We start from the raw sequence: 18,823 nt of genomic DNA, 5'->3' as shown, positions 1-18,823 counted from the left end.
AAGCCTTTTTAAAAAATGAGACATACAGTCTGGGCACGGCGGATCATGAGGTCGGCAGTTTGAGACCAGCCTGACCAACATGGTGAAACCCTGTCTCTACTAAAAATACAAAAATATTAGCTGGACGTGGTGGCGGGTGCCTGTAATCCCAGCGACTTGGGAGGCTTAGGAGAATCGCTTGAAACTGGAAGGAGGAGGTTGCAGTGAGCTGAGATTGTGCCACTGTACTCTAGCCTGGGCAATATGAACAAAACTCTGTCTCAAAAAAAAAAAAGAGAGAGAGAGACATACAAAAAAGGAATTTACAAGGCTAATCAGCCTTCATTTTTACATTTACACCAGAAAGGAGAAAATGCCTGAGATCTTTCCTAAAAGCATAGAAACATTCTTAGCTAGTCTACCTTTTTTTTTTTTTCCTGAGACAAAGTCTCACACTATCACCTGGGCTGGTATGCAGTGGGGCGATCTCGGCTCACTGCAGCCTCTACCTCCTGGGTTCAAGCGATTCTTCTGCCTCAGCCTCCCGAGTGGCTGGGACTACAGGTATATGCCACCACGCCCGGCTAATTTTTGTATTTTTAGTAGAGACAGGGTTTCACTCTGTTGGCCAGGCTGGTCTCAAACTCCTGACCTTGTGATCCGCCCACCTCGGCCTCCCAAAGTGGTGGGATTACAGGCGTGAGCCACTGCGCCCAGCCAGCTAGTCTACTATTAAAAGTCTGTGATGTAAGCAGAATTAAGGACTAATCTGAAAGTCTAAATACCCTGGGTGCTCATGTCTGTTCTGTCATTGACACTTGGTCTTTTATTACTTGCCTCCCTTTTGCTAAATGTTAAAATAAGTTCTCACAATAATTGAAAACCATTGCTTGATCAAGCTGTTTACTAAAGCTAATAATAATGCATAAATTACAATGTAAAGTTTGGGGAAGATGGAAAAAAGTTGATTTTGAAACTACTGGTTTAGAATTTGATTTATCTTTTAGAGAAAATCTGATCTGTAATAGAAACAAACAAACAAACAAAAACACTAGACCTGGGGACAGGAGATTTCAGTTTTAGTTCATCAGTACTTTTTTTTTTGAGATGGAGTCTCGCTTTGTCGCCCAGGCTGAGTGCAGTGGCGCAATCTCTGCTCACTGCAACCTCTGCTTCCTGGTCTCAGGCAATTCTTCTGCCTCAGACTCCTAAGAAGCTGGGATTACAGGCGCCCGCCACCATGCCTGGCTAATTTTTGTATTTTTAGTAGAGACAGGGTTTCGCCATGTTGGCCAGGCTGGTCTTGAGCTCCTGACCTCAATTGATCCACCCGCCTTGGCCTCCCAAAGTGCTGGGATTACCGGCGTGAGTCACTGTGCCTGGCCTAGTTTGTCAATACTTTTAATTAGCTGAGTGATTTGGGGGCCAAGTGTGTAAACTTTCTGGAACATAATTTCCTTTTAGGTTAAATGAGAGATCTGAGGTGAACATTCTCTTATAGCTCTACTATTCTGCGCATTAAATTAATAGTACAGGCTGGGTGCAGTGACTCAGGCCTGTAATCCCAGCACTTTGGGAGGCTGAGGCAGGAGGATCACTTGAGCCCAGGAGTTCAACACTAGCCTGGGCAACATGGTGAAACTGCATCTCTACAAAAAATACAAAAAGCTAGCCAAGTGTGGTGGCACATGCCTGTAGTCCCAGCTACTCAGGAGGCCAAGGTGGGAGGATTGCTTGAGTCCAGGAGGTTGAGGCTGCTCCTGCCACTGCACTCCACCCTGGGTGACAGAGGGAGACCCTGTCTCTCTCTCTCTCTCTCTGTCTCTCTTTCTCTCTCTCTCTCTCTCTCACACACACACACGTACAAAATTAGTAATTCATCTCAGAGGGACAACAGGGCATGTTGTAAGAATTACACTGTATATATGAATGATGAATATATAAATGATCTGTAATTCAAGCCTGCCTTTTCCTGTAAATTATTTTGAGAACTGTGAGACTTACTTCATTAGTGCAAATAGGTACAGCTAAATAGTGGTTGGGGAAAAGGAGAATTTGGGCAACTTGGCTACAGGAAGACATAGATGTATTGAAAAGGCACTATGTTCACTGCGCTGTTTTTTGTTTGAAATGAGTCAGTGATGGTCCTGTATTACAAGCAGTACAAACATTTAAACTGGAGGCTTGTTTTTATAGTCAGAGGAAATCCAGGGATGGTGGATCTGTGATTAACTGTTTCTGCTCAGGCAGAAACAAAGAAAATGGAGAGGGTAAAGGGTTCTATAGTTGGGGATGTGCGGTTAATGTATGTCTAGATAGATATAGATATCTAAATTCAGGTGAAACTCACTGTAATTTTTTATAGAAAAACTTTATGTAAATAATTGTGTTTATAAGATAAATCTTTAAGCTTAAAAAATGAGAGCTATCTAGAGACTAGGTAGACCTATTAAAAAGAAAGATGTCTTGAGCATATAGGTGTTCATAGATACTTTACATCTTCCTTGCCAATATAGTACTCTGTCCAATACTTAGAAGATACATCTCTTCCTGAATCCAAAATAGTAAATGGAAGATACATGAATATAAAAGCTGAAACACAACTTGCAACTGAACTAAATTTCGAAAACTATATCCCCTTCGTTTTTAAAGAAAGCTGGCAAGACAATCTGTCCAAATAAATGAATTGAAATAATTAGTACACTGTTAAGTTCTTTCTAAAGTCTTATTGCTCCCAAGTCCATTTTCTAGTGACGTTTTGCAGGACCTTCAAGCTGATTAATCTTCCCTAATATGGGGTTAAGAATCTGAATTCTTCTAGCCCTGACTCCTGGGGCTGACATGAGTCCTGCTAAGGGGAAGATGAATAATTGAGCCTTTTCATATATTTTCCAGTTTGAAGAAGAAATATACACAGAGTATGTGTGTTTTGAATCTAAACATGTGAAAAATGTATTTGTGTGTGTGTTTTAGAAAGCTGGTGTATTACGTCTGTTCTAAAAGTAGAAAAATGTGACAACACAATAGAACACTTGTCAGCGTGCTTTCTGACATCTTAGTTTTTTGTTGTTCAGTGCTACCCTCATAAATATTCTAGGGAATGTGTAATATAAGTGAGGTTTTGGGAAATCCCAGGTGTAGGTTTTAAGCGGTTGATCCGCCTCCTACTGTTTTTGTGCTTAACCTGCTATGGATGATCATGATGCTTGACCAGCCTAGGCGCTTTTCCTGCCTTTGGGGTTCTCTGGCTGGTTTAGTGCAGGGCATACTAAGGATCTGGTTGGCACTGCTGTTTGAGAAGGCACGTGAGCTGTGCTGTCTGGTGACTACTGAGCACTTGAAATGTGACTAGTGCAACTGAGGAAGTGAAGTTTTAATTTTATTTGTGATTAATTTAAATTCATATTCAAATAGGTACATGACACTAGTGGCTACTGTATTGGACAATGAAGATAGAGAACATTTCCATCATCACAGAAAGTTCTCTTGGACAGCACTGCTCTAGCAATCTCATTCCAAGCCTCCCGTTGGCCTGGCACAAATCTCTGAACAAGTCAACTGTTTCCCCAGCATTCTAATTTATCAGATGGAGGTGGAGTGCACATGCCCTGTGGTTGCCAAGAATATTAATATGTGAACAAAAACATCAGAGCTCTGTCTCCTAAGGAAAAAACACTTTTTAAAAATACCATAGAAAACAAATGATGGTATTTCTTATAGTACTAACTATTAAAAGACGTCTAGTAACTGCTAGCACGGTGGTTTGAGAGAACTTATGCTAATTCATATTTGAAGGATCTATAATCCGTATCACTTTTTCTGTTTAGGTACTTAAAGCTTTCACCAAAACACCCAGAATCAAATACTGCTGGAATGGACATCTTTGCCAAATTCTCTGCATATATCAAGAATTCAAGGCCAGAGGCTAATGAAGGTAAAAAACAAAAAATTGAATTAACACTGCAAAAAAAAAACCCCAAACAACAACAAGCTGTTACTATGACAGTGATTATAAATGAATACTTTAGAGTCCAGCCATTCCCGTAAGTAATAAAAACTGTCTTTCAGGGTTGGTCAGAAATTGGATGGTAAACTGGAGTAAGTCCCTATGTTGCTGTTTTCCATGTTTCTAGCTAGTAGCACAGTATATAGTTAAGTGTGTGATAAAATGCTTCTTGAATGAAGTTGATCTCATATTATTTTGAGAAGTTACTGTGAGGGGAGCTAGGCAAAGAATTAATGGTGCATCAGAAACAGTGGATTGTGTGGTTGTGGTGGTTTAGCATAGATTGGTCGAGCTTAATTTAAATTAAAACTAAATGTTTATTGTTGAGAGCCTGCAGCCTAAAGTCAGTCTGAGGGTTTTGTTGTTGTTGTTTTTGCTAATTACCCTTAAAGAGCAATTTTTGGAGTTGCTCTAAGAGGGTAATTAGACATACTATCCTTCCAAATTTATCTGCATCTTCAAGCTGGAATTTCATTTTCAAGTCATGTTTTCATGGTGAGAATTGTTTAGGTAGTACAGATACAATTTTCTTTTATTTATTAAAGGACACTATTTTTATTATCTTATTTACCAAATGGATGTATAGTGTAGGGAGGTCTCTTTGCAAGAGGTTCCATTCAATGAACCTTGTCTTAACTACAGCATTCAGTAATTTCATTTTCTCTTCTCTTCGGGATGTTAAGCATAGTTCTTCTCTTCTGGGGAAAACTGTGTAGCACACATTAGTGTTTATTTGAAAGTAACCCAATAACCAAAAATGCTAGCTCCTAAAAATATTTATCATAGTTTCAGATAGTTTCCTAGCTTGAGTGGGGTTCTTTTGAGAAGTTTATGTCAGCAAAGGAACAAGAATACCAAAGGGGAAAATGTCAGTGCTAGTTAAACAAGAATAAATGTCGTATAAAAAAGTGAAATACTTCCTAATTTCCTTATGTTATTTCAGTAGGCAAATTCCCAAGCTATTCAGGCTATTTTTTATTACTAAATTTTAAAATTGCAGCACTTTATAATAATAGTATTGAATTCCAATGTTTTTTGCTCTTGATTTTTGGAATAATACTGCATGAAATGTTTTTCTACAGTGAAGGGAAAAAAGGGAAAAATGTTAGTGCTTAGGTCTGGCTTGTATCTGTTAATAATGTATTGCGGTAGCTGCCATGGTTTGGAAGCAATTTTCTTTAGTAATTGGCTTTTTTTTTTTTCCCTGACTAATGTTTCTGTCTAAGCAATTTATACATTAAGTAAGTGATTATGTTGGAGCCCCTCCTTTCCACAGACAGTGTCTTTTCTGTTCTGCCCTTCCTTCATGCAAGCTAACTGTTCTTTTCATAAAATTACCCTTTTATACCCAGATGCTCCTGCTGCATACTTCTTGGAACAATCTTAGTTACGGTTATGTTTGTATTTTTCTGTGTGGTTTTTTGGGAGTTGGAGGGTGGTTAAATTTCTTCTGACACTTGGTGAGGAGGAGAAAGGAATAAAATGTGTTTGCTTCTGCTTTGAGGGATGAGGATGGGGCGGGGTTGGGGGGGAATAAAAAGGTTAGAAAGTGACTCATTTAAGTATAACTTTGTATTCTATTTTTTCCCTATCAATTTGTTACTATCTTAAGTAGCCACCTACTCTTCATGTGCTCAGAGTGCTGTAACTAATAAGAACAAACAACATAATATAATACATGGTACATAATCTAGAAGGCTTTATATTGAATTACCTACTGGAAAATAAAAGTTCCAGTTGCCAAGCAACTTCTCTCCACAGGGACCTGTTGAGGCCATGATACTTTAGAAAATAATATTTCAAATCACTTTGGAACTTAATGGGCCCTCCTTATGTATGTTTGCTGCAGGTCTCACATCTGTTTAGTGCAATCAAAAGGCTTTAGTAATCCTAGGAAATTAGTGATTCACCTTTTTATTTCCCCCAACCCCCACCCAAATGCTGACAATTCACACAAAGATGGATTTGTCATTTTACATGGTGTAAATCAGAGTAGACAAGTCTGATTAGTTTTACCACCTATTAAATATTTTCAAAATCCAATATGTTTAGACAATTTTAAACCTTTTAGGACTTAATTCTAAGTCAGGGATTTGATGCCTGAATGCTACAGTTTTGGGCTAGTGAAACTGAAATAGAAGGACTAGTGGTTAGGTTGGAGTATGAAGTAAAAAGTAAAATGTAAAGAATAAAGGGAGACACTGATGATAGATAACACATATATAATTATTTTGGTAACATGTTCAAGTTGATTGGGAGTAAAAGTTTATGTAACCATTTAGGCATTCAAAGAGAAGTTCATGGGTAATTTCTTTTGTGGGGATGTGTTAAGCATGACCTGTCCCTAGATCTCCTACTTTTTTTTTTTAAGTTCTGTGGTGGTATTAATTTATGTAATTGGCCAAGGTCCCAACTGTAACTAGTCATTGGTATTTATAATACTCACAAGAGAGAAGTGAACTTAGCGTTGTTGGATGTACTCTGAGGCATATTTCATGATGTCCAAATTCCTATTTTTAGATGGAGGCAAGGAATCTAGAGGTCCTGATTAGTTCCTTTTTATTCAGGATCCTCTCCCTTCTCCTCTCCCCGCAACTCCTGCCTTTCTCTCTGGAAAAGTGTTGTAAGTCAGAGGATGGTTGTGCATTATTGTAGCAGTAAGCCTGCATTGTATATTAAATTATCTTTAAATACCCATTACCTCTTTCTGTTTTCCATTGATGTGTAACTTAGCCTTAAAACTTGTTTGTATAAGGTTACCCTTTATTAAGACTGTGGTAGGTAGCTTGAAAATATAGTTTTATCCATGTCAGTGCTTATAATTTTTAGTCTTTGTTGTAGTCATTGTAAATTATCTTGTTTTTCAATAACAGAAATGCTCTTGTTACATTTAATGTTTTCTGCCTTGAATTTTGCACATTCAAATCATGTAACAACAGAGAATACATGCTTGCTGAAAAAGTTAAAATGGTATAGAAATAAATTTAATAAAACTTAATTGCCCCTCTTTAATCGTATTACATGACCTCAACAATTTAATGTCCTTTTTTTCTATGTAATTTTGCAAACATTTCTGTAAATATGTATTGTGTACATACATTATGCAGTTACTATATCAAAATATAGATCTACCTCTATTTTTAGAAATTCTGCTTTGTATTTTATAATATGGATTTTCATTTAGCCATTTCCATGTTGATAGACATCTAGATTGTCTCAAGTTTTTTTTTTTTTCTTCATTATAATAAACAGTGCTGCTGGTGAATGTCCTTGAGCTAGATTCCAAATAGTTCAAGAAGTTTGTGCATTTTAAATTTTGCTCTATTTTGCTAAATTGTTCTCTAAAAGTCTATACCAGTTTATATTCCCACAAACATGAAAGTATTCATTTCCCTACACTTTGGACACTGGTGTGTGTTAATCTTTCTAATTTTACTGTGTTCTCTTAGACAAAAAAGGGTGTTTTGACTTTCATAATTAATTTTAAACTGATTGTGTTGCTCTGTTGCACTTAATAATTTTTTGAGAGCTTTTGAAATAGCTTCTTAGAGATACCAGCATTACTACATCAAGGGTATTGGAGAATAATAGTGCTACTTATTATCTACAGACAGGGAGCTACTTTGTGATGGCTTGCTACTGCCTTCTAGTGGTTAATTTTGGCATTTTCTTTTTCTTTACATACTCCTTTGTGATGATTAGTCTTGAAAACTGTATTGTGTTTATTGAATGGTGCTATTTAGTACTTTTTGATAGCTCTGTTTGCATCTGTTTTATTGGTCATACCTTACGTTGATAAATATAATTGTATCAAAGTAATTCATCATTCTTTGTTTTCATTAATATATCTTTGTTATGACATTCTTAACTATGAAAAATTACTAACACTCTAGTCAGGTATAGCAATTCAACTTCATCAAAAGTGCTTTGCTAAGTCCAAAATTATAGAAAAAAGAGTCATTGTAATGTTATGCTAGACTTTAAAAAATGTATTTAAATGAGACAAGGTTTCGCCACGTTTCCCAGGCTGGTCTTGACCCCCTCGACTCAAGCAATCCACCCAGCTTGGCCTCCCTAGATTATCTCCCTGAGATTACAGGCATGAACAACTGTGCCTTGCACTGAGGAATACTATGTGTTATAAACTTTGTAAATTTAGGATATTTTATTTATATATATATAAAATTCAGGAAAAACATTAATTTACGGCAGGTCCAAGGTTAAACATTTGCTCAAAAACTTGTCAGAACACTCAAATAGCATTTGAGACAATAATTCAGTGTTTGATTTCAGGCAACATTATCCTCCCCATGGACTGATTCTATTCATTGTAATCTGGTCAAAGAACTAGTCCTTGTACTCTAATATGTTCTTGTTCTGCATTCACTGCTTTTTTTGTCGTCGTTTTTTGTTTGTTTTGTTTAAGAGAGAGTCTTGCTGTGTCGCCCAGGTTGGAGTGCACTGGCATGATCTCGGCTCACTGCAACCTCCACCTCCCGGGTTCAAGTGATTCTCCTGCCTCAGCCTCCTGAGTAGCGGGGACTACAGGTGTGCACCACCATGCCTGGTTAAGTTTTGTATTTTTAGTAGATACGAGGTCTTATCATGTTGGCCAGGCAGGTCTTGAACTGCTGACCTCAGATGATCTACCTGCCTTGGCTTCCCAAAGTACTGAGATTACAGGTGTGAACCACCGTGCCCGGCCATGCATTCACTGCCTTTAATAAAAAGCATATTAAATCTTGTTTTACAACCTTGAGATTCTGCTCTCTCCTTTTTCTCTTTTCCTTTTAAATATAACCATAAAATGTGTTTCATCATTTCCTGGAATTCTTACTGACCTAGCTGTTTCTGACATTGTATTCTCTTGTTAATTTATAAACTACATTTCAGCTAACTATATGCATTATGCTGGCCTGAATGTAATTAATAAAAGTTTGTTTATTGTTTTGTGTTTTTGATCTTTTAAGTGGCTTGTTTCTCTGTCACTTCTGTAGTTTCAGCTGAGCTCTGCTAATGTCTCAACTTCATTTTACTGGGTTCCAGTGCCCTCTGCTGGTTATGTTTCCTCTAAGAAATAAGCTAACTTGATCATGACTATGGCTAGCATTATCATTTAATAATAAAGTGGGTAGATCTTTGACCTTGTCACTTATCACTTAGGTAACACATTCTAATTTGTTTGATATTTACCTAAGTAAAAAATATTACCAGGTCAGGCACAGTGGCTCACGCCTGTAATCTCAGCACTTGGGGAGGCCAAGGCAGGTGAATCGCTTGAAGCCAGGAGTTCAAGACCAGCCTGACCAACATGGCATAACCCCATCTCTACTTAAAACTACAAAAATCAGCCAGGCGTGGTGGCACACACCTGTAATCCCAGCTACTCAGGAAGCTGAGGTGGGAGATTCACTTGAAACCCAGAGGCAGAGGTTGCAGTGAGCTGAGATTGCACCTCTGTACTCCAGCCTGGGCGACAGAGTATGAGACTCTGTCTATAAATAAATAAATAAATAAACTAATTAATTTGTAAAAAGAATTAAATATATAACAATAGTACCATATAGGACAGAAAGGAGGTTAATGGAGTTCCAAGTTCTTTGCATTATCCTGGAAGTGGCAACAGTTATAATTAAACTTTAATGAGTCAGGGAAACAAAAACTAGAAAAGGATGTATAGTAAGCTAACAGAGGTGGAAATAGAGGAATAATTTTTAAAAATGTAATCCATAGGAAGGTAGGAGAGAAGAAAAGAACACAGAACAGGTGGACAAATAAGAAGTATATGGCAGATTTAAACCAGAGTTTTTAGTAATGACATTGAATATACATTGTTTAAATATTCCAAAGAAAAAACAAAGTTTACCAACTGGATTAAAAACAATGTTGCTTATGTGCAAGACTCTATCTATCTATCTATCTATCTATCTATCTATCTATCTATCTATCTATCTATCTATCTATCTATCTATATCTATCTATCTGAAACACATACATAAATGAAATGTGGATCCAGGAAAGCTAAAAATGCAATAGTGTAAATACTAACCTAAAGAAAGCTGACAAAGCCACACTGACATTGGATCAAGTAGACTTTAAGGAAAGAAGCATTATGAGATAATGAAACATGTTCCAGACTGATTTAAAAAGGTTAATCTACCAGGAAGATAAAATAATTCTAAATTTGTGTTACCAAATAACTAGCCTGAAAATAAAAGCCAAACTGACAGAACTAAGAGAGAGAGACTAATCCGCAGTCACAGTGGGATCTTAACTTACCTCCTTAGTAACTGTTAGAACCAACCGCAAAAGGAAAACAATGAGAAGACAAAATTGAACAATACAGTGAACAAATTTAATCTCATATATGTATATACATATCTCACTGTACTTCAGAATATACTTTTGTTTTTCAAATGCACATGGAACAAAATTGATGGTAAAGCTGGGCCATAAAACAAAGCTAAAAATTTTTCCAAAAAATTGAAAACATGTGGAATGTTTCTCAATCAAAGAAAATATGATAGATATCAATAACAAAAGTACAGCTAGAACTGGGCACAGTGGTTCACGGCTGTAATCTCAGCACTTTGGCAGGCTGAGGTGGATGGATCACTTGAGCTCAGGAGTTCAAGACCAACTTCGGCAACATAGCTAAACCCTTTGTCTACAAAAAATAAAAAAACTTGACAGGTGCAGTGGCATGTGCCTATAGTCCCAGCTACTCAGGAGGCTGAGGTGGGAGGATCGCGTGAGCCCAGGAGATGGAGGTTGCAATGAGCTGAGAGCATGCCATTGCACCCCAGACTGGGTGACAGGAGTGAAACCTTGTCTCAAAAATGAAAAAACAAAAGCTACAGCTAGAAAGTTTCTACATGTTTGAAAATTAACTAGCATATTTCTAAATAATCCACAGATTGAAAAAGAATAAAGGGATGAAAATACAGAATGTCTACATTTGTGAGATATGGCTCAAACCGTGCTTAGAGGGAATTGTATATTTCCAAAAGCCTATATTAGAAAAGAAAAGAGCTCAATATTGGTGAAGTAAAAATTAGAAATACTAAAGAACAGAATATAAGGAAGTAGAAAACAAACATGACATTGAACAAGGAAGCTAAAAGCTAGTTCTTTGAAAAATCTAACAAATAAAAAAAATTGATAAGTCCTTGACAAGGAAAATCAAGAAAAGTGAGAGAAGACAGCAAAAACCAATATTAGGAATGAAAAGGAGGATTGCTACAGATGTTCCATTAAAGTGATTTTTGGAGGATATTATGAAAAAATTTATGCTTATAATTTTGAAAACATTGGAGAAATTTACAGAAAGTACAGTGTAACAAAATTGACACAAGGAGGAATTAAGTATGTGAATATTCTTATATCGTTTAAATTTCTTATAATTTGGCTTCACTGTTGAACTCTTCCAAGCATTGGAGGAAGGAAGGTCATACTTGCATATACTTTTCCAGGGAACAAAAAAGAGGGAATACTTTCTAACTTGCTTTTTGAGGGCAGGGAGCCTTGATACCAAAATCATATAAGAACATCAAAAGAAAGGACAATTTCAAGCCAGTCTTTCTCAAATATAGATACAAAAGTCTGAAACAAAATATGCCAAATCTAGCAACATAACAAAAGGTAATACAACCACGTTGGATTTCTCAGGAATGGAAGATTGTTTAAAAATTCAAAAATCTGGCCGGTTGCTGTGACTCACGCCTGTAATCCCAGCACTTTGGGAGGACGAGGGCAGGCGGATCACTTCAGGTCAGGAGTTCGAGATTAGCCTGGCTAACATGGTGAAACTCCGTCTTCTCCACAGGCTCTTCCTCCTACCTATCCTTTAAATGATGTTCCTTAGGGCTTTCTCTAGGCCTTCTACTTATCCTTTACTCCATGGTTTCAGTGTTCATTTATTTTCTCATAACTTCTAAACACATTACTCCAGCTTAGTTTGTGACACTTGAAACCGTATTTGTCTGTCTATTGGACATCTCTATTCACATGTCTTACAGGCACCTCAAACTCAGCATGTTAACTGAACTCATCTCCATAGCCCCTAAATCTGTTTCTCCTTGGGAAGGTAAATGGTTCAGTAACTGACACCAGCATTCACCCTGGGAGTCTTTACTTTCTTGACCAGCTTCTCTATACTACCCTCTGTCCCCAAGATCTAAACTCTCTGAGGATAGGAACCTATTACGCTTTATTCAACAGTGAATTTAACAAGACTTAGAATAAGACTTGGCATGTAGTAGGGGCTCAATTATATTTTGTCGAATGCATCTTCCCCCCTTTCTCCATATTCACTTTGGTTTCTGAACTCTGTTAGTTTTTATCTCCTAAAATCTATTCATTCCTTTTTATGCCTGTAGCCCCTTACCTAACTAAGACTACCATGTGTTACCTGGACTACCATGAAGGGACCAAAGGCTGAGTGGGTGGCTGCAGTTTGGAAGAAGAGGTTTGGGGTTAGGACATATGTACATTGCTGGTAAAATATCTAAGATGCAGCATGTAAGCCTTTACCTTTTTCCTTAAAGGACACAACTGAATTCAGACTTAAAACTACATGGTTTGCCACCTCATGATATTTAACTTTCTTTTGTGACCAGTTACCACAGTCATCTGTGTAAGTTCATCTATTCTGAGAGTGAGGGGGAAGGTGGATTGGAAGTAAAGGATAAGAAAGGATAATAGAAGGTCTGTCTGTTGTTACTCCATATTTTTAATGACATTCGCACCCCCTTTCTGCTGAGGGCCACTAACCTTGACTTTCCAGATATACAGTGGTGCTCTGTCCCACGTTAATGAATGCCATCAAAAATACGGAATAATAACAGACAGATCTTCTATTATCCTTTCTTCTGAATCTTGACAATCAGAATCATGATAATCTGAATCATGACAATCAGAGCATCTTAATCTATTTGGTTAAAGAGGCTCCTAGTTCAGTATTGAAAATTGAACTCTTTGACCTTTGTGTTTTTTGTGTAAGATAATGCTATTCTTGGCTTCCTGTGAATTATAAGACAGTTTTGAAAATCCCAGGTTTTCTGTTTGGATTGTTTGAATTGGTATTTCTTAACACATTTCTTGCTGATAAATCAAAATATTCCTGGGGGAGCAGGAATTAAAAATGAGGGCAATAATCTGTCTCTAAGATTTTTTAATCTCTAGATTTGAATTAATGTGCTTGCCTTTTCTCATCCATTTTTCCAGTTTAAATGTCAAATGTGTTGGAGCATTTGTGTTCATGTGTGGGACATGTAGTTGTTAGCAAGTTTTTTTTTTGAGACGGATTCTCGCTCTTTCACCCAGGCTGGAGTGCAGTGGTCCTATCTTGGCTCACTGCAGGCTCTGCCTCCTGGGTTCATGCCATTCTCCTGCCTCAGCCTCCCGAGTAGCTGGGACTACAGGCACCTGCCACTACACCTGGCTAAATTTTTGTATTTTTAGTAGAGACAGGGTTTCACCATGGTCTCGATCTCCTAATCTCATGGTCCGCCTGCCTCAGCCTCCCAAAGTGCTGGGATTATAGGCGTGAGCCCCCGCGTCCGGCCTGTTGTTAGCAAGTTTTCACAAACACCACTGTTTGACATTATTATGCTTATTTATACTTTTACCTGAACAAACTTGTTTCATCCCCCACCCTATCACATAATTAAGCTCTAGGAGAGCAGGGGCCTTGTCTGTATTGTTCTCAGTACCTTGTGTCAGAGTAAACACTAGTTACTGACTCAAAGAGTCATGCTTCTACATGTGGACTTGAGTGGTTTTCTTTCTTACAGTATTCTCACTTTTTCCTTTTTTATCCCCCCCAAGCACTGGAGAGGGGTCTCCTGAAAACCCTGCAGAAACTAGATGAATATCTGAATTCTCCTCTCCCTGATGAAATTGATGAAAATAGTATGGAGGACATTAAGTTTTCTACACGTAAATTTCTGGATGGCAATGAAATGACATTAGCTGATTGCAACCTGCTGCCCAAACTGCATATTGTCAAGGTAGGTCTGAGGGGGTGATGTCGCATTGCCATTGCCTTGTATTGTATTTACTAACATGGCATTTCCTTTGTGCTCAAAACATTTCTGATCTTATATGACTAGTTGTTTAACTCAATGCTGTTTAGGCAATAGTTGAAACACCCTAGAGTTAGTTAAATGGAAAATTATGTCTTAAAATTGAGGAATATAAGAAAGATGAATTTTTTTTTCTGTGACTGCATAAAAATTCAAAGATATCATGCATGACTTTGAATTGGAGTTTGCCACACTGACTTCTGTTGTCAAATTCTGTTCTGTGATCACACCTGGCTTTCTCTATTCAAGGCAAAAAGTATTGAGCATTTATTATATGAGACACTGGGCTGGACACATTGTTAAATAGAATAACAATAAGCACTAGTTGTAAATAAAGACCTAAGATAACAAAAACAGATGTAAAATAGTGTATGTGTGTTGTGAAGTATTTTCCAGTGATTATACTTGGCTGTCTTTCTGGGTGTCCAAGGCAGTTATTTGCAGTCACTGTCACACTTCTAAATCCCTGGTGTAGCTTGCAGTCTTGGTCATTATTTAAAACTGGTTAGAATGACTTCTTTTCAAATAGAAGCAGTTCTCAAAGATTTAGAGCATTAATTATTTGCTCCCAAATCTGAGATGTGTCTAGCTTGCAAGACATGGAAAATAAGTCTGTTAACTTTTGATCTCTTTGTATTTCAGGTGGTGGCCAAAAAATATCGCAACTTTGATATTCCAAAAGACATGACCGGCATCTGGAGATACCTAACTAATGCATACAGTAGGGATGAGTTCACCAATACCTGTCCCAGTGATAAGGAGGTTGAAATAGCATATAGTGATGTAGCCAAAAGACTCACCAAGTAAAATTGCGTTCATAAAAGAGATGTCTTCATGTCTTCCCCTAAGAATATGCTTTCCTAACAGGCTACTCCTTCTTACAGAGCAGAAATTGTATTTTGCACGAACATGCAGTTATTAAAGATTAGGATCAAGGATAGACAAGGTATAGTAGTTATCTTAAAATGTACACTCCAAAGCAGTATTATTTTAAAATCGTTTTACCCTGCCTATCTTCTCTACCCGGGTTCCCCTCTCTTTAATTTGGAGACACTCCACCACAAACTTTTCACTTTAGAGGTAGCTTGCCATCTCTCAGGAGCCCTCACCGTTGTGTCCATTCACTGTGTACAGATGGCAGAACTTTTGAGGTGCAATGTTTAATTGTTAAAATAGTAGCCACGACTTTATCAGGCAGCCCCAAACTGGTGCATAATGCATGGTACAAGGAATATTTATGTTTTTTTTGGAATTTTGTAATATTTAGTAAAAGTATAGGAAAGGATTGCTACTGTATCAGAAATACTGTTTCAATTTAGTCTATCCAGGATATGTACTAACGACTATTACCACCAGAGAAGAGAGCTTTCTACAAAAGTCACTACAGATTTTGCTATATTGCTTTGTAGATAGATTTTTACTTTTGCCTAAAAGTATTTATCCTTCATACCAATTGTAACATCTGACACCATGTAGAAGCTAAAATTTAGAGGGAGTGAGGGTTTTCTCAAGACCTTCCTCAAGCATTTTATCTTTATAAGAGAAATTGATGAGCACCTGATACTGTGTCTAAATATGTTTATTATATGTGTTTTGCCCTGTGCCATTCATTTGGAACATTATTGCTTTCTTTATTTTAAAAAGCTTGTTTTTAGGTAATCATAGAGCTTGCTATTTGTACAACTTTTGAGCAACACTACATAAACTGATTTTTAGTTGATTTAGCTATAGCAGTACAATGATTAGTAATGTAAAAATTAACACAGAAATTAACCTAAGGAATGAAGGGCGGGTTTGTCAAAATATCAAGTGAATTTTTATTTCTAAAGTACATTTAATGTAGATGACCTAAAGAATGCATTATCCGTCCTATATAAAAAAAAGATAAAACACAGGTCACCAACTTTCTCAGTTCACCCCATTTACCTTGTATAGAGGATTGTTCATTCCTTTGGGACTAAGTTATAATTATGGTGAGTGTGTCTTTACTGTAGTTTTGCCTGATCTCACTCATTGCATTTCCTGGAGTTAAATTTTCCAATAGCCATGTTGAGGACTAGCAGTCTGCATGTTTTTGTTTTGTTTTTTGGGGTATTTTAAAATTGAAGTCCTAAACCAGGAATTATTTGTGCTCTAACAAGGGAGGATGAACTTGCCGAAAATAAAACTTTGCTATGTATTTACTCTTTTTTAAAAGACAAAAACAAAACCAGACTTTCTAAGTACTACTCCAAAGACTGTGATTGTGACTATAATACATTTTTGGTAATTTTTTTATACTTAATTTGTATAGGAAATGCTATTTCTCATAGGCTGTTTCTTGAAATTTTAAGTTTATTGCTTTAAAAGGGCAGTGTTTCTCCCACTTTGATATGCTAACATTTAGTGAGCACTGGCTTTATGGAAGCAGCTTTTTATAAGTGTCCTGCATTTTTTGAACCTATCATTAATTAGCTTAGTATGAAAGATAAGAAAATCTCCATGTCCTATCCATTTGGCTTAGGGAGATTCTTTACCATACCTTTCTTAAAACTCTTTATTGCTTATCAAAAGTTTTGAGTACCCGCTTTTTTTTTTTTTTTTTGGTAATTAAATATTGTATGATTTATCTGGTTCAAGGAAGAAGCACTAGTCAGTTATCTATTGAGAAATTATTTTGCAGTGGTTTTAGTGGGTGAAAGTGTCCCATCTGCACCAGTACACAGGCAGGCATTATCACTCTTCACCTACTTTTTTTTTTTTTTTTTTTTTTTTTTTGAGACGGAGTCTTGCTCTGTAGCCCGGGCTGGAGTGCAGTGGCCAGATCTCAGCTCACTGCAAGCTCCGCCTCCCAGGTTTACGCCATTCTCCTGCCTCAGCCTCCCGAGTAGCTGGGACTACAGGCGCCCGCCACCTCGCCCGGCTAGTTTTTTGTATTTTTAGTAGAGACGGGGTTTCACCGTGTTAGCCAGGATGGTCTCGATCTCCTGACCTCGTGATCCGCCCGTCTCGGCCTCCCAAAGTGCTGGGATTACAGGCTTGAGCCACCGCGCCCGGCCACCTACTTTTTAAATAGTGGCAACTTGGCATTCATTCTGGTGATACTGAACCTTGCCTCATAGCTTAAAGTATAAAAAAGATTCAAGAGCAGTAAGATTTGTTCTTTCCAGTGAACAGTGGACCAAGTGGTGCACGGTGGAGGGCTAACAGAGAGCTCCATTCTTCAAAATATGGTGATGAAAATTCATTTTGAAACTCAAATATTTTCATTTTGGATATTCTCCTGTTTTTATTAACCCAGTGATTACACTTGGCCATCCCTCTAAATTCGAGGAAGGCATGTCTATTGTGATTTTGATGAAGACAGAATTATTTTTCTCTGTAGAAAGACAGATACCACTTTATCAGGGAAGTTAGTCAAATGAAATGGAAATTGGTAAATGGACAAAAGCTAGCTAGTAAAAAGGACGATCCAGCAACATGCTTTAACCCCATTGTATGTTTGTGGAAAGAGCATAGTTTAAAATCTTGAGAAATTTGGGACATAAAAGTTTTCATAGTAGACAGGTCATGCAGTATATGAATTGACATAATGGAAAAATCTGATTTTATTTTTACAACTAGTGAATCCATTCCCCTTCATTTAAACACCTTTTGTGTTTTACTTCAGTGAGGAGATTGGAGTCTGAATGGATCTGTTTTCCAAGAGATTCTGAGAAATTTTTGTATTCAACAGTTGGAAAGCTCTCTATTCTAGCTGATAAAACTTCCCTTTTTTTTGATGTAGATGCAGATATTCTGTACAGTTCTGTTGTCTTTTACTAGGACTGTTAACTTTTATGATAAAATTCAAATAAGATTTTATTTCTTGGTAATTTTGGCTTTCACAATTTATCTTTAAATCCTTGAGCAATCTGTATACAATTAAGAGATTTCTGACATTTATTCTTACACTAAGTGGATCAACTCTAGGATTTAGGCACGTTAGCTTTATTTCTGTTGTGTTTTGAATCTCTCCGGAGTTGCATTTAGATAGCATTGATTTCTGTGTACTTAAACCCATTTAGAAAATAACTACAAAGTAAAAATGGAGAGGAAATCGAAATGTATTTTTTCATGAACATTTTGATACAAAGTTCATCATTTAATGATTCATCAATTTCTTGCATTAATTTGAATTAAGCATTTAATTCAAAGAGAGGGGAGCATTCATTATTGATATATGTGGGCTTTTAAAAACTCCATCCTTTATAAATAGTCAAGGTTTGGGCCACACAAAGTATATTTTTATCATGGAAAAATTTCAGCTCCTCAAGCCATCATGTTGAACAGAATTGGAGTATTTTCTTTAGAATTTCTGGAACAGGCAAATGAAAGCTTATTATAGGATGCATGTATTTTCTTTTCTCTTTGGAACATCAACACCAGTATATTGCTGGCAGCTATGGTATTAAAAATAAAGTATATTTTCACTATCATAAAGGATTCTTTTTTCCCCCCTCATGAAAATAAACAACAACTTGGGGTAAAAGTGTTTTGAGACTACTTTTTTTTTCTATGGGTGATTCAGCACATTTAATACGTTAAAGGAAAAAAACCATAAGATCATTTCAATAGGTACAGAAAATAACTTGATTAAAATATTCATGTTACTCATTCTTAGCAAAATAGGTAACTTTTTTTTAACCTGATAAAGACTTTTATTGAGAACCTATAGCAAATGAAATAGAAGCTATATCGTTAAAGTCAAGAATAAGACAAGGTTGCCCTCTAT

General features: G+C 36.9%; 1 protein-coding gene across 2 annotated transcripts in view; it reads left to right on the top strand.

Annotated features, from left to right (window-relative positions):
* The window catches only part of LOC105494457 (chloride intracellular channel 4), a 98,213-nt gene extending 79,630 nt beyond the window's left edge, over positions 1–18,583 (top strand). For both annotated transcript variants that reach the window (XM_011762883.3, XM_011762884.3), the window contains 3 exons: positions 3,807–3,913; positions 13,814–13,995; positions 14,713–18,583. In XM_011762883.3, the coding sequence (XP_011761185.1) occupies positions 3,807–3,913; positions 13,814–13,995; positions 14,713–14,877 (454 nt within the window). In that variant the 3' untranslated portion in view covers positions 14,878–18,583. The remainder of the gene's footprint in view (positions 1–3,806; positions 3,914–13,813; positions 13,996–14,712) is intronic.
* The last annotated feature ends 240 nt before the right edge of the window (positions 18,584–18,823 follow it).

This window comes from Macaca nemestrina, chromosome 1 (genome assembly GCF_043159975.1).
Source record: "Macaca nemestrina isolate mMacNem1 chromosome 1, mMacNem.hap1, whole genome shotgun sequence".
NCBI classification, from domain to species: domain Eukaryota; kingdom Metazoa; phylum Chordata; class Mammalia; order Primates; family Cercopithecidae; genus Macaca; species Macaca nemestrina.
Note: the sequence above shows the minus strand (reverse complement) of the source record. Positions and strands in the feature narration are given on the sequence as shown.